General features: G+C 41.3%; 2 protein-coding genes and 1 pseudogene across 2 annotated transcripts; 2 read left to right on the top strand and 1 right to left on the bottom strand.

The window, feature by feature from the left end:
* Positions 1-471: 471 nt before the first annotated feature.
* LOC116931615 lies at positions 472-3,202 on the top strand. The gene is made up of 3 exons (XM_045179965.1): positions 472-887; positions 940-1,091; positions 1,164-3,202. The coding sequence occupies exons 1-3, from the start codon at positions 472-474 to the stop codon at positions 3,200-3,202; spliced, it is 2,607 nt and encodes an 868-aa protein (XP_045035900.1).
* Positions 3,203-3,633: 431 nt separating this feature from the next.
* LOC123476949 lies at positions 3,634-5,795 on the top strand. The gene is made up of 2 exons (XM_045179966.1): positions 3,634-5,163; positions 5,238-5,795. Exons 1-2 carry the CDS (start codon positions 3,634-3,636, stop codon positions 5,793-5,795), a joined length of 2,088 nt encoding a protein of 695 aa, XP_045035901.1.
* An 8,637-nt stretch (positions 5,796-14,432) lies between these two features.
* LOC116933160 lies at positions 14,433-16,546 on the bottom strand (annotated as a pseudogene).
* Between the last annotated feature and the right edge of the window lie 707 nt (positions 16,547-17,253).

Consider the following 17,253-nt stretch of genomic DNA (forward strand, 5'->3'; position numbering starts at 1 on the left):
ACTTAACGAATAAATTTCAAGGGCTGCTTACAACAGTACCTTTTGAGGGAAATCTCTGAATGCTCCCAACTTGTAGCGTTGAAATATTGGTCCTTCAAACCGGAGTCTTCCACAGAGATTCCCCTTGGCCTATTCGTTGTCTGAAGCTGATCCTTCGTCTACGCTCGTTGACCAGAGCTTGTCAACGTTCCTGCAGGTCGAATTCTGTCGACCATTAGTTAATTCTCTGTCAATCACCTGGGGTTGACTCCTATCTCTTCATTAACGTCCTGAGGATCTTCTGCTCACTGTCTCATCTCGCTTCCAGCATTAGCTACCTGCTCTAGCCTCCTTCATCTCTCCACCGGTGTAGGTGGAGACAACGAGGTTCCTCAAGGAGAGACGATCACACCTCCAACCCAAAAGGACCTTCAAGATGCTGCTACCTGGAAGAAGCAACGTAGTGCCTTGCGTCAGCAGATCACCAAGACAATGCGGCATCTAGGCAACCTCATTACTGACAGAGGTTCCAGAGGATCCATTTCCAGTGTGATGAAACACCTCGAGACTCTATTGGCCACCGCAGCTCAAGTCCTTACCAATCTGTCGATGGTCGAAGATCAGGCAGAAAACGACCGTCAAGACGAGCTTCATCTGAAGTACATTGAGCTAGCTGGAGACGCGCTGGAGAGAGGTCAACAAAATTTGAATTCAAGATTAGGCGAACCTCTTTCTGAGACTGCAGGCAATCTAGCACCATCTATTCCAGCATCCGAGCAAAACCGCCAAGAGGAGGAACGCAAGTTAGCCCAACAGAGAGCAGATGCAGCCGCTCTACAAGCAGACGAAGCCCGTCGTCAAGCCAACGAGGCGTCCAATCGAGCAGAGGAGGCCCGACGAGAAGCTGCGTCAGCACAGCAAGCCTTGCAAAAAACTAAATGTCGATGACGACCGTGCTAGTGCAGTCACGCACGTTTCTCAGCGCCTTTCTCAGCTTGGACAAGATTGGAGACAGAACCAACGCCGGCTTAATTCTTCGACTGCCCAAGCAGCTCCTGACGAGTGGATCGACCATTACGCCGCCGGCCAGCTGAAGCCAAATGTCACCGCGAGTTCACGTTCTTCAGTCAAGACAGAGTTAGAGATTTAGTCCGGGAAGTCCCTCGACTGGTTTGAGTGGATAGATTTGTACAGAGCTCTTGTGCACGATACCGGAAAATCCGCTGGAGAGAAGTTGGCCATCCTTAAACGACATCTGAAAGGGGATTGTCTTGACCTGGTCCAGGGTCTCGGAGGAGGCGAGCCAGCCTACATCGAAGCCTTAGTCCGTCTCAAACAGAGCTGTGGCAGACGGGATGTTATGCGAGCTGCTACTCTACAGGTGATCGAGAAGGTGGAACTGAAGAATGATCCGGCCACTTTCAAACGTTTTGCCGAGCGGATTAGGACTCATCTATTTGATCTCAGCCGTATTGGAGAATACAACGCTCCTGACCTGATCGAGAAGATTTGCATGAGGCTTCAGCCACCGGATCGTCTTGAGTGGAACCGCGGACGACGAGGGGGATTGGAAACCAGAAGTCTCAACGCCTTTGGCTCTTGGCTTTGTGAGAGAGCGGCGGAGTATCAAAATGCATACAGCATTGCGTACGAGCAGACTTCTTCCTCCGCACTCAAGCCACATCATTGGCCACATGCTCGCAGCCACCCTGCTTCATCCGCAAAGGCAACTGACAACTACTCAGCACCCAAGGTCACCTTCCGGCCGTTCTGTTTCAAATGCGAAGGCTACCACAAATTGGAAAATTGTAGTCGGTTCAAGGCTTTAGTCGTTGCAGACCGAGTTTCTTTCTGCACCAAGCACATGGTATGTTTCGGGTGCCTTGGATCACAGCATTCCGTCCGGAATTGCGCTACGAAGAAGCCGTGCAAGATCGCTGGTTGCAGCCTGCACCATCACGAATTGGTCCACGATCCCGATAGACCAGTCACTGTATTTACGCCGGATGCAACGAGGACCGGAGCAACAAGAACAGCGACGGCCCACCTCAGGAAGCAGAATCCGCAACAAATCGCCATGGGAATGATGCGGCTGAAGGTTTGTGGCGCCGACAAAGGAACCGTCTGGGCGAACGTCTTCATCGACGAAGGTAGCGATTCAACACTCATGCGGCAAGGATTCGCCAGTGCAAACAGAATTACCGGTGTTCATCAGATCCTGACCGTGGAAGGCGCTGGTGGTGTAGTCAAGAGCTACCGTTCCCAACGTGTGAATTTCCAGATCGACACGGATTATGGTGAAGAGCTGAATCTCTCGTGCTCTACCCTGCCCACTACTGTAGTGAGCACTACCCCCGTGACCGATTGGGGAGTTCTGAAGAAACGTTGGTCTCATCTGGCCGACATTCCTGTTGGAGAGACAGGTGGCAGAGTGGACATCCTTATCGGAAACGATTATTCCCACCTCATCGTGGCTTTAGAATCCAGAGTCGGGAATGACTACGAACCGACCGCCATCAGAAGCAGACTAGGTTGGATCATCCGTGGGGTCGTCAGCGATGGTGCTTCCGTCACAGCCGTCCGGACTCATAACGTCACTAGTTCGTCACAGCTCGAAGAGATCGCGTTACAATTACGCCGTTTCTGTGACACCGAAAACTTTGGGACGGAGTCGAAAACCAAAGGGATGTCAGATGACGATCGACAAGCCATCGCCATTTTAGAAGCTGGAACAAAGAAGCTGGAACTAGGCTACGAGGTTCCTATCACCTGGAAGAGGGGGGAGCCAGCTTTAGTTTGCAATAGACAGGTTACTCAACAACGACTCGGTGGTCTACTTCGGCGATTCAGTAGAGAGCCAGCGTTCGAGAAAGATTACCGTGCTGCCGTTCAGAAAACTATTGACAAAGGATATGCCTCAGTGTTATCCGAAGAGGAAGCTGCGTCCGCAAAATACTTTCTCGCTCATCATGGTGTCTACAAAGGTCCTAAATTACGTGACGTCTTTGATGCAGCGGCCCCATATCAGGGAAAGTGTTTTAATAACGCGATACTCAGTGGTCCTGCTCTCCATCCTTCTCTTCCATCCGTTTTAATCCAATTCCGGGAAGAAGCCGTGGCCTGGGCCTCAGACGTAGAGGCGATGTTTAGCCGTTTTAGGCTAAACCCTTCCGACGCAAATTATTTTTGGTTTTTGTGGCAGGAGTCCTCATTGAAGACTTAAGTGTGCCGGATGGATCGATTGCCGTTTGGCGCCACCTGTTCTCCTTTCATCGCCATACACACCACTCGCCGTGCAGTTTCTGATGCCGCAATAGGAGAAAAGGCGGTAGAAGCAGTCAAGAAGAGAATGTATGTGGACGACTATCTAGGTTCCACAAGAAGCGTCGACGAAGGCGTCGTGGAAGCATCTGCGGTAAGAAAAGCTCTGGCCGGGGCCGACCTTCCCTTTCAAGATTGGATCTCCAATTCAGCTGAATTTGTGGCAGCCATGCAGGAAGGAAAGAAGCCACTTCCGGAAATCTCCAGTTTTTCTGCGGACAGCGAAAGCACGGGCTTTTGCTCGGTGCAGTTTGGAGTACCACCTCCGACGCTCTAGGATTCCGGATAAATAGCTCGACGAATGGAGAATACACCCACCTCTGTTTGACTAGCATGTTCGCCGGAATCTCCGACCCACTTGAGTTAGCAGCTCCTATCATCATAAAGGCAAAGGTCCACCTTCGTGAATTAATCGTCAAGGGGCTTAAGTGGTCCGAACCAGTGAAAGTAGCCGATCGAGCGTGGTGGGAGTCATGGTTCCACATCGTGCAAAAATTGGCCCATGTATCCATTGAACGCTGTTTATTTCCGGAAGAAGATGATATCGTCAAGTCTCAGCTTCACACGTTTGGAGATGCTTCGGAGGAGGCCTACGCCACGGTGGTGTACGTCCGTAACCAATACCGCTGCGGTAAAATCATTGTCAGAATTGTGAAGGCAAGCAGTAAGATGGCCCCAAAGAAGAGTCTGTCGGTGCCAAAATTGGAGCTGAATGCCGCTTTATTGTCTTCCCGTGTCGCCGCTGCCGTCCAGAACTGTCTCATTCATCCAATCAGCTGCAGATATTTCTGGATGGACTCCAGTACTGTCCGTAATTGGATAAGAGCCACCGCCTCGTTTTACCAAATCTTCGTCGCCAACCGAGTAGGGGAGATACAGACGTTAACGGAGAGCGACGAATGGCGTTTTATTCCCGGCAAACTAAACCCCGCGGACGCTGCTACCCGTTCCTCCATCGGAGAAGATGTCTGGCCAAGGATCTGGCAAGACGGCCTGGAATTTCTACTACAACCGGAATCCACCTGGCCCACGGATCTTCCTTGGATTACCGCGACAGCAGAACTGAAAGCCACCAAATCGCATCACGTCCAGACCACCCCAGATCCGTTTGATTGGTCAGCAGTCAGTTTGGACCATTCTAACATTTCATCTTTCTTGAAATTAGAAGGAGAAACGAAGAACCTCCTCAAACGATGTCAATCAGAAGCCTTTCCGGAAGATCTCACTCGTCTTAAGCGAGGAAAGCCCCTTCGTTCCTCTTCCCATCTGTCGGTCTTAAGTCTGAAGCTCGGCGAGGATGGAATCTTACGTCTAGGCGGCCGTATTGATAGAGCGAAGCTGCCATACGATGCCCGTCATCCTCCGTTACTTCCCAGCAAGCACCCGCTCACGGAGAAAATAGTCGAAGTTGTGCATGGTCAGATGCATCACGCCGGAACGGATTATTTATTCGCCAAATTGTGTCAACATTTCTGGATCATTCGCTGGCGAGAGCTGGTCAAGAAAGTGCGTCGAATGTGCCCAACGTGCATCAAGGATAGAGCGGTCCCAGCTGCTCAACTGATGGGCGATCTACCAGCCGTGCGACTTGATTCTTATTCCCCGCCTTTCTTCCACACCTCCGTTGACTATTTCGGCCCTATAGAGACGAGTCCTGGACGGAACAGAGTGACAAAGCGGTACGGTGCACTCTTCACTTGTCTGACGACAAGAGCTGTACATGTAGAATTAGCTGAGTCCCTATCATCTGAGGATTTTCTGCTGGTCTTTCGTCGATTCATCGGTCTTTTCGGTAAACCTGCCACTGTCCAATCCGACAATGGGACGAACTTCGTCGGAGCGGAGTGTGAGTTGAACGATCTCGTTAATCAACTAGGAAAGGACCCGAAGCTGTTGCAGTTCCGAAAAAAAGAAAGGTGATTGATTGGTATTTCCAGCCTCCACGAGCACCGCACTTCGGCGGAGCTCACGAGAGCTTGGTCCGTTCTACAAAACGTGCCCTGTACCAAGCCTTGGATCTTGAGAAGAAAGCTCTACGCTACCCAACTAACGAGATGCTGCGGACGCTATTTGCAGAAATAGCCGGATTCCTCAATTCTCGTCCTCTGACCTACGCTAGTTCGGATCCGGAAGACTTTCGGCCCTTAACGCCAAACGACTTCTTGAATCGCCCGCCTACTTCCGACTTACTGCCCGGCGAATTCAACGACGCTCTGCCCAGAGAGCGATTCCGCTACGTCCAGAAGACGGCCAAGTTATTCTGGGATTTATGGACTAAACTGTATCTTCCGACGTTAGTTCCGCGAAAGAAGTGGAAATCAGCTCAAGAGAAAATTGCCGTCGGTGACGTCGTCCTTCTACTGGATCCTAACCAACCGCGCGGTCTCTGGAAAATCGGCCACGTTAATCAGGTTTATCCGGGAGACGACGGACAAGTACGCGTCGTCAAGGTGAGAACGAAAGACGGAAGTACACCCGAGCGATTCATCGCCTAAGTATTCTCGAGAAAGCTGCCGTCGCCGACGTTCATCCGAAAGAATCTTTTACGCCTTCATCAAAATAGTCTCATCATTTCATGATTCGGGGGGAGAATGTTGTGGCGAGAAAAGCGCGTCTTAAGTCCTTGACATTTGGCAACACTTAACTTAACGTCAAGCGCGATTTCCTCTCCCTTCCCTCCAAAACCAATTGTGTAAATTCGTCTGCTATCTTTCTTACGACGTTAAGACCACGCTTGTTTCACTCTCTAAGCAGATAGTTACGTCGTTCTGTCACGATTATATTCTTTATTTGTGTTTCGTGTAGTCATCTCTTCAGTTAGTGAGTATATTAATTTGTAGTTACCAATGGCCTGACCTGTCTAACCTGTGAATGTGCTTGATATTTCCAGTTTTGGTTCATTTCCGTTCTGAACTGTCAGTCTGAACCTAATTCTGAGTGTTTTACTTACCTGGCTTTGGTAACTACTCTAAAATGCTTGTTATTCTATTCTGTACTCATTTCTGTTTGTTTTAGGCTTTGTAGCTGTATTCCCTATGTGTGGGTCTATTGGTCTGGGTGGCCACTCATACTTTCTCGTGCCATCCTAGGTATGATTTCTCATTATTCTTTTCCGTTTCCTTTTTAATTCTTTCTCTTTGGTTTAGATACCACACATACTGTCACACAGTTGAACTTAACGAATAAATTCCAAGGGCTGCTTACAACAGTACCTTTTGAGGGAAATCTCTGAATGCTCCCAACTTGTAGCGTTGAAACAATTATAAATTTATACTTCTACATGCAAACAGAAGCAACTAAACTTGTATTTAATATTAATACACTGTGATATTATGACTTCATACTTCTACATGTAAACAGAATAAAATATACTTGTATTTAATATAAATACACTGTGATATTATCAGTTTATACTTTTACATGTAAACAGAATAAAGTATACTTATATTCGATGTGAATACACTGTGATACCTCGAGTTTTAACTTCTACATGTAATCACAATCAAATATACCTGTTTTTAATATGAATACACTGTGATATTAGGAGTTTCTACTTCTACATGTAAACAGAATAAAATGTACTTGTATTCAATGTGAATACACTGTGATACCATGAGTTTTTACTTCTATTATATGTAAACAGGATCAAATATACTTGTATTCAATGTAAATACATTGTGATATTATGAGTTTATACTTCTAGATGTAAACACAATCAAATATACTTGTATTCAATGAATACACTGTGATACCATGAGTTTTTACTTCTATAAGTAAACAGGATCAAATATACCTGTTTTCAATGTGAATACACTGTAATATTATGAATTTATACTTCTACATGAATACAGAATTATATATACTTGTTTTCAATGTGAATACACTGCGATATTATAGCTTTATACTTATTTACGCAAAGAGAATCAAATATACTTGTATTTAATGTTAATACACTGTGATATTATGAGTTTTTACTTCTACATGTAAACAGGATCAAATATACTTGTATTCAATGTGAATACACTGTGTGTTTTGGGAGCTCAGTGGTAATGACTCGAAGATGGCTATTGATGATGAATGATATGTGTATGGGTATGAATATGATACTACACGAAGAAGAACAATAATTAATTTCAGGCAAGTACGAAGCAATTGAACAACTAAATTACCTCATAGGCTAGGTTATTTCACCTAGTCTCTGAGCGGGTGTGGATCCCACTCACACAACCAGCACTGACTTTCACTAGAGGGAGGGAGGGAGGCAATCAGTCATTAATTGAACGATATGACATAGGCACGAAACAAATTACCTTTAACGTACACACAGAAAGCAAGGGAAAGACAGGTGGAGACGAGCACGAAGGCTGCTCGACAGACGTTTCACCCCAGACCTAGGTCTGGCCAATATTCTAGTAGACACAATAGCAAAATATAACATCGACTACAATACAAATCACACGTACAAAAGACATACCTAGTAGACGCGATCACCACAACACTACACAATAAAAGGTGATGGACAAATAAGTGCGACACTGACCATGTGACGTGAGCAAAACGCCATTACATCATCTAAAACGCGGAATGACAGGAGGGACAAAGGGCAAGCAAGATGACAAAAGGCAAACGACATGCGAGGCCGTCCCTCTCGTGGCGATAACTTAAGCTGGCACCGCACCACAGTGATATTATTACTTTATACTTTTACACGTAAACAGAATCAAATTTACCTCTATTCAATGTAAAAATACTGCTTTTTAATGTGAATACACTGTGATATTATAGATTTTTACTTCTACATGTAAACAGAACCAAATATACTTTTATTTAATGTTAATACACTGTGATATCCCACATAACACAATGCAGTCCGTCGGATGTCCGACAGATGTTTAGGTCGGATGTTGAGTACATCTTTTTGTTTTCCGCCGGACAGCCCGACATCCGATTTGGATGTACTATGGATGTAATTGTTTTTGGTTTTGACCACCCTCGACAGCACCGTCGGACATTTTAAGGATATCCGAACGGGCTTTCATTTGGCTATAAATATGACATGTATTGGACCTCTAATCTTGAAAAAACATTTTGCAGTCGAATAATTTTCCATTGTGCTAATCTACAGATATGCTAGTTATTATTTTCGAAAAATCCAATCGAATTCTTGTAAAACACATCAGTTTTTTCGATAATAAATCACCAACAGGATTTTTAAGAAGTCAAGATTATGTCGAACTTAGGTTAAACCAGAAGTGTATAAATTGCAATTAAACAATTTATGCTAAATATTTTTTTAATTTTAAACTTTAGCATGAGTAGTAAGTTTAAAGTAGTTTTTTATTATTTGAAATTAAAATCCTATCATAAGTATACTTGCTTCGAATATTATTAAATGCCGAATAATATATATTTTCTGTAAGTTAATTTCCAATGGCTTGGTTCCCGTAAGCTAAACGGCAAGCCTGTGCAAACAAACTCACGACTTACATATATTTTATTCATTTTTTGTAATAAATTTAAAAATAAACCACCCGGCAAATAGATAACTACTCCTTTATTTTTTTTTTTTTCGTATTGAATGCTAGACTTAAAGTAAAAATACGTTCAAGGGAAAAATTTGAACACGGTTAAGTTCTCCCCTTTTGGAAAAAAATCAATTTTGACCATTAATAATGAAACTTAGTGATTGGCCCCAATTAGCTCTAATTGAGTTAACCGTCCCGCGCCGATAAAGTGCATTCGGGGCAGAATTGAGGTGCCACTTTTTTAACCGGGGCGGTGCAGGGGAAATTTGAGGTTAACCCGTTGCCCCAACGCAATTTAAAAAAAAAATCCGTTCTTTCGGTTTCAGAGTAAAAATCGGGGCAGGCGGGTAGAACGAGCTATTATCGGGGTTGTTATCGGATCGATCGGGTGAAACAGTCAATCGATTATGTTTTTTGCAGCGATGAATCGATTATTTGCAATCGGGGTAGCTTCCCTGATTAAGTACCTCGATTAAACCCCAATTGAATTCGGGGAGAAGAATTTTCCAGCCTGAGCCACGCCTCGATGGCCCGAGAAACACGATTGGCAAAAAAGCGCCCAGATTGGCTCGAGGCCGATCCTTAAATGAAACAATTGAAAATATTCTTGGCTGTTGGAAGAAAGTCCGTAGAATGTAATTTTTGCACATCCAATGCCCTTCCAAGGTGACTAGCCGACGAAAATCCATGGAACTACCCATTGAATATATGGATATCTAACGAATGTTCGGCCATGATTCGGACATCCGACGGCAGAAATGAGCTACATCGGATTATTGGTTTATACTTCTACATGTAAATAGCATCAAATATACTTGTGTTTAATGTGAATACATTTTGATATGATGAGTTTTTTTTTCTACATGTAAACAGAATCAAATATACTTGTATTCAATGTGAATACACTGTGATACCATGAGTTTTTCCTTCTATATGTAACAGGATAAAATAAACCTAATTTCAATGTGAATACACTGATAGTATGAGTTTATACAACTACATGTAAACAGAATCAAATATACTAGTATTCAATGTGAATACACTGTTATGCCATAAGTTTATACTTCTACATATAAACGGGATCCAATATAATAGTTTTTAATGTGAATACACCGTGATATTTTGAGTTTATACTTCTACATGTTAACAGAATCAAACTCACTTGTATTCAATGTGAATACAATGTGATATTATGAGTTTTTACTTCTCTATGTAAACAGGATCAAATATACCGGTTTTTAATGTGAATACACTGTGATTTAATGAGTTTATATTTCTACATGTAAACAGAATCAAATATACTTGTATTCAATGTGAATACACTGTGATATTCTGATTTTATACTTCTACATGTAAACAGAATCAAATATTCTTGTATTCAATGGGAATACCCTGTAATATTAGTAGTTTATACATTTACCTGTAAGCAGAATCAATTATACTTGTGTTCAATGTGAATACACTGTGATATTATGAGTTTAAACTTCTAAATGTAAAACAGGATCAAATATACTTGTATTCAATGTGAGTACACTGTGATAACATGAGTTTACACTTCTAGATGTAAAAAGGATCAAATATACCTGTTTTTAAAATGAATAGAATTTGATATTATGAGTTTATTTTTCTACATGTAAACAGAATGTAATATACTTGTATTCAATGTGAATACACTGTGATATTATGAGTTTACACTTCTAGATGTAAACAGAATCAAATATACTTGTATTCAATGTGCATGCACTGTGATAGTATGAGTTTATCCATCTACAGGCAAACAGAATAAAAAATACTTGTATTCGATGTGAATACACTGTGATTTTATGAGTTTACACTTCTAGATGTAAATGAAATCAAATATACTTGTATTCAATGTTAATACACTTTGATTTTACGAGTTTACACTTCTACTTTCAAACAGAATCCAATATACTTGCATTCAATGTGAATTCACTGTGATATGATTAGTTATACTTCTACTTGTAAACAGAATCAAATATACTTGTGTTCAATGTGAATACACTGTGATATTCTGATTTTATACTTCTGCATGTAAACAGGATCAAATATACCTGTGTTCAATGTGAATACACTGGGATATTATGAGTTTAGACTTCTACATGTAAACAGAATCCAATGTTCTTGTATTCAATGGGAATACCCTGTATTACAAGTAGTTTATACTTTTACATGTAAGCAGAATCAATTATACTTGTGTTCAATGTGAATACACTGTGATATTGTGAGTTTATACTTCTAAATGTAAATAGAATCAAATATACTTGTATTCAATATGAACACACTGTGATATTATGAGTTTACACTTGTGTATCTAAACTTAATCAAATATACTTGTATTTAATGTGATTGCACTGTAATATTATGAGTTTATACTTCTACATGTAAACAGAATCAAATATACTTGTATTCAATGTGAATACACTGTGATATTATGAGTTTACACTTCTACATGCAAACAGATTCAAATATACTTGTATTCAATGTGAATACACTGTGATATTATGAGTGTATACTTCTAGATGTAAACAAAATCAAATATACTTGTATTCAATGTAAATACACTGTGATATTATCAGTTTACACTTCTATACGCAAACAGAACCAAATATACTTGTATTCAATGTGAATTCACTGTGATATGATTATTTTATACTTCTACTTGTAAACAGAATCAAATATACTTATGTTCAATGTGAATACACTGAGATATTATGAGTTTATACTTCTACATGTAAATAGAATGAAATGTAATTGTATTCAATGGGAATAACCTGTTATATTAGTATTTTATACTTTTACAAGTAAGCAGAATCAATTATACTTGTGTTCAATGTGAATACACTGTGATATTATGAGTTTAAACTTCTGCATGTAAACAGGATCAAATATACCTGTGTTCAATGTGAATACACTGGGATATTATGAGTCTATGCTTCTACATGTAAACAGAATCTAATGTTCTTGTATTCAATGAGAATACCCTGTAATATAAGTAGTTTATACTTCTGCATTTAAACAGGATCAAATATACCTGTGATCAATGTGAATGCACTGTTATATTATGGGTTTATACTTCTACATGTAAACAGAATCAAATATTCTTGTATTTAATGGGAATACTCTGCAATATTAGTAGTTTATACTTTTACATTTAAGCAGAATCAATTATACTTGTGTTCAATGTGAATACACTCTGATATTATGAGTTTATTCTTCTACTTGTAAACAGAATCAAATATACGTTTATTCAATGTGAATATATTGTAATATTTTGAGTTTATACTTCAAAATGTAAAGAGAATCAAATATACTTGTATTCAATGTGAATGCAATGTGATATTATGCGTTTATACTTCTACATGTAAATAGAATCATATGTTCATGTATTCAATGTGAGTACCCTCTAATATTAGTAGTTTAAACTTCTATATGTAAGCAGAAGCAATTATTCTTGTGTGTAATGTGAATATACTGTGATATTATGAGTTTATACTTCTAAATCTAAAACAGGGTAAATATACTTGTATTCAATGTGATACACTGTGATATTCTGAGTTTATACTTCTACATGTAAACAGTATCAAATATATCTGTATTCAATGTGAATACACTGTGATATTATGCGTTTATACTTCTAATTGTAAACAGAATCAAATATACTTGTATTTAATGTGAATATACTGTAATATTTTAAGTTTATACTTCTACATGTAAACAGAATGAAATATACTTCTATTCAATGTGAATGCACTGTGATATTAGGCTTTATACTTCTACATGTAAACAGAATCAAATGTTCTTGTATTCAATGTGAATACCCTGTTATATTAGTAGTTTAAAATTTTACATGTAAGCAGAATCAATTATACTTGTGTTCAATGTGAATACACTGTGATATTATGAGTTTATACTTCTAAATGTAAACAGAATCAAATATACTTGTATTTTATGTGAATGCTCTGTAATATTATGAGTTTATACTTCAACATGTAAACAGAATCAAATATACTTGTAATCAATGGGAATATACTGTAAAATTTTAAGTTTATACTTCTAGATGTAAAGAGAATCAAATATACTTGTATTCAATGTGAATACACTGTGATATTCTGACTTTATACTTCTAGATTTAAATAGGATCAAATATACCTGTATTCAGTGTGAATACACTGTGATATTACTAGTTTAAACTTCTACATGTAAGTATAATCAATTCTACTTGTTTTCAATGTGAATACACTGTGATATTATGAGTTTATACTTCTAAATGTAAAACAGGATCAAATATACTTGTATTCAATGTGAATACACTGTGATATTATGAGTTTACACTTCTACATGCAAACAGAATCAAATATACTGGTATTCAATGTGAATACATTGTGATATTATGAATTTATACTCATAAAGCCCAATAAAAACGGTCTCAACAGACGGTTAAATGTGAACTTCGTAGATGGAAATCCTGAGGTGAGATACATTCAGGTGTTGCTTATTGAAAAGCATGAAAACTATCTTTTAGGCATTAAGGCTTAGTTTCGTGTCCGAGCACCACGAGGAAATAGCGTTGCACATCAGTTGAAGATTACGCGTGGCAAGCTCAGGAATCTTGTGAAAGGTAGAGATAGTTAGGTCATCGGCATAGCCAATGCTTAGGTGAGGAAACGGAAAATGGAATCTGAGGACATCATCAATAAGAATGACCCAGAAAAACGGAGACAGGACACCACCTTGAGGACACCCTAGATTTACATTGAGGGACGTGGTCACCTCATTGTGAGACAGGATGGCTGTGCAACGGGACAGGAAACATGAGACCAGTCTAACCAGATATAGTGGACAACCACGTTTGAGTAGAGATGAGATGATGGCCGGGTGCCACGCCGCGTCAAAGGCACTTTTGATGTCAAGGAAAGCAGAGGCTGTTGTTTGTTTCTTAAGATGCGCTTTTTGAATGAACGAGTGTGGCTGGCTGTCTCTGTGGACTTCCCCGCCGTGAACCCATGTTGATTAGAGCTAACCCCCTTGAGTTGACAGGCGTGCCACTGGAGTCGAGATAGAAAGACTTTCTCCAGGATTTTAGTCAGATTGATGACGAGGCTGATGGGCCGAAAACTTTCGAGACAGTCGTAGTTTGACTTGTTCGGTTTACCAATGATAACAACTTTGGAGGTTTTCCAGCAATTGGGAAAATATTGTAGACTAAAACAATCATTCAAGATACAAAGCAGGCGGAGCTTGAGAGCAGGAAAGCACTCTTTGATAATTGCCATCGAAAGACCATCCTGTCCAGGGGAGGCTTTTGGGTTCAAAGATTTAACCGCAGAAGATAGTTCCCAAAGTGTTACCGGAGGAAATGGAGAGACAGACGGCACCAGCAACTTTTCAGTTATAAATTCAGTTACCAAGGAATGAACAGGTAGAGAAGGTGGTTCGCTTGGGAAAAAATGAATTGCACATTTGTTCAGAACAGCACTAGGATCTGTTATAGATTCTCCATTGAATCGGATTGACGGTGGCAGAGCGATACTGTTTGATTTGCCAGCGAGAAGTTTAAGGGTCAAGAACAGATCAGAGCCGGAGGGTTTAGATGCGCACAATTGCTGCCAAGAATGACTCTTAGCACGGCGCAATTCCCTTTGATAGTTCGCTTTGCAACGAGAGTATCTGTCACGAGATTCACGCGTTTTCAATACCGACCATAGTTTAAATGCCTGTCTGGTTTTGTAACGCAGCGGACACAGCTCCTTGTTCCACTACGGCATGAGCCTCGTTGGAGTTGGATCATCCTTTTTCTTGGCTTTGCGGACTAAGGAGAAAAAGAGGGAAACAAGACCCGAAATGGACGAATCAACCTCAGACTTCGAGCAGGCAAGGGTAGGAAGCGGCGTGTGAGACAACCCCATAGAAACAAGGGACCGGAGATGAAGAACGTCTAATTTTGTAATGTTTGGTAGTTTGGGTGACGGAGCTTTCAGTAGCCGGGCGGAGCAAGGTGAAGTCGCCCTCATAATCTCATAGTAGATAAACGGGTGGTCGGATAGAGACGGGAAAGTAGGAAAAAACCAATGAGGGGTTACTATGTCGTCTGTGCCGAGTGTTATGTCCAGAAAAGAGGTACCACTAAGTAAAAAGTCAAGTTCATTGCGGTTGCGATTTAGGACATTTAGTTTTTACACTAGAAGGATTTCCTCGAGGTCCATCTCTTTCCTGTCTGTAGTGACGCTGTTCCACAGACTACTTTTTGCGTTTGTCCGTAGTCCCCAGGACGTAGACATTCTTGAATGAGAATGATGTCCAGGTTGTTTTCTAAAGCAACCTCTGCTAGAGACGCAGATGCTGCCTTAGCATGTCGTAAATTCACCTGCATACATTTAAAGTTAGAGGTGGGGGAAGAGAAGACGGTCGGGGTACTAACGTTGTAGGGGCTACCAAACATTAGTTACGCTCTAGTCTGATACGGTACCTAGCTACTGCTTTCATTTGCACATTGCAAAATCTATCACCGTCCTCATGGGCCCCCGAGCAATTGGCGCACTTTTTCGCGGCACCCATACAGTCTCTGGTGCGGTGGGACTCAGCGCATTTACCATAGCGAGGGGAGGTGGAGTGACAAGAAGCCTGAGAGTGGCCGTAGCCTTGGCAATTAAAACATTGCCGGACCTCTCTGTCCAGCAATACTTCCACCAGACGGGCGGTTGTGTTAAAAAAAATCAACTTCACCTGCCAACAGAGCAAGATCTCAGGTCTCACGGTTGTTAAAGAAGATTTTTACGTGGCCTTTGTTCGAGCCTGTTTTTTTTTTTTATTTGGGTGACGGAGTCGATTTTGCGTTTGAAGGCCGCGTTCCTTAAGATCAGCTCATTTTTTAGACCAGGAAGCAGATCGAGGTCAACAAACAAAGCAACGGCATGGTACAGTTTTGACGACCGAGAAATAGATGAAAACATACTGTTACGATCTTAGTTTCGTTTGGACTCCAGGATGGTTTTTGCACGGTCGAAGTCATCAGGGTTCTTCAGCTGGATAAAAACGGTACTGTCTTTTTGCCACACGGATGACGGCATGGGTCCGCAAGCGTAAGAGTCAAGAAGTTGCTCCATCTTTTCCAGGGAAACACGATCTGCTGGGGCACAGCCTTTTGCAAAGTTTGCAACCAAGACAGGGGCATGCTGCGCTCTAGCTGCCTAGGCATAGGACGGCCTTGTTGGGAGTCCCGGAGTAGGAGGAGCTTGACTATTCGAAGAAGTTTGTTGAGAATTGAATTGGGCGATAGCGGAATTGGCAATTTTGGCTTTCAACAGCTCCGATTCTAGCTTGGTAATGCGTTCATGTTGGAGTCGGACAAAATCAAGAGTTTCGCTCTGATGGCATTCTTGCTGAGAGAGTCAAGGTGGGAAAGCTCCTTGTCTTCTGTGATGCTGGTAAGATCTTCATATCGCAGTTTCTTAAGTTCTGAGAGAGTCTCCTCAATGCTGTTGTCAGCTGACAACGGGTGTTTAGACTGGGGTCTGACATTCGGGTTGGAGAATATTTCCTGTTCACTAATATCCGGAAATGATCCCTGGATAAGGCAACTGGCGATTTCGGAGGACTGTTACTGTTAGTGTACTGTTAGCCTTCTGCAAATCATTATAGCACGCTTTGCTACAGAACTTAGAGCCTTTCTTTCCGGTGAACGCGGCCTGGCAGAAGAGGCAGGTTTTTTACCCTGAGTTGCCGAGCCAGACGCGTAGGTGTCGCCAACGTCACTTTGGCTCATGTTGCCGACTGACACAACAAGAGCACTAGACACGAAGTTAATTTAGACCACAGAAAATTAAGCTTTGGTTACACTGAGATCACGGGTTCTCAAGTAACGAAATGCGACCACGGACGAGTGAAATGGATGAAAAATACTCAAGATATAAGAATTGTAATGAGGACTGAAGAATAAACGTCAGTGGGCAAAAGCAGACGAACGTTGAGTAGTAAAACTCATGGTATCACAGTGTATTCACATTGAATAAAAGAGTATTTGATCCTGTTAACATATAGAAGTAAAAACTCATGGTATCACAATGTATTCAAATTGAATACAAGTATATTTGATTCTGTTTACATGTAGAAGTATAAACTCATATTATAACAGTGTATTCACATTGAAAACACGTTTATTTGATAATGTTTACATATCAAAGTAAAAACCCACGGTATCACAGTGTATTCAAATTGAATACAAGTATATTTGATCCTGTTTAAAAATTGAAGTATAAACTCATAATATTGTAACGAGCCAACTGCATTATTTACCCTTTACAGAAGATGGCAAATCTGCACGGACATTGAGTGTACGCAAGGTGTACACAAAGGCAACGCCCACATGACCAAGTGACCGCGCGCCACCGCTATCTAAGCCACACCCAAT

The sequence above is a fragment of the Daphnia magna genome, linkage group LG10 (genome assembly GCF_020631705.1).
Source record: "Daphnia magna isolate NIES linkage group LG10, ASM2063170v1.1, whole genome shotgun sequence".
Taxonomy (NCBI): Eukaryota; Metazoa; Arthropoda; class Branchiopoda; order Diplostraca; family Daphniidae; genus Daphnia; species Daphnia magna.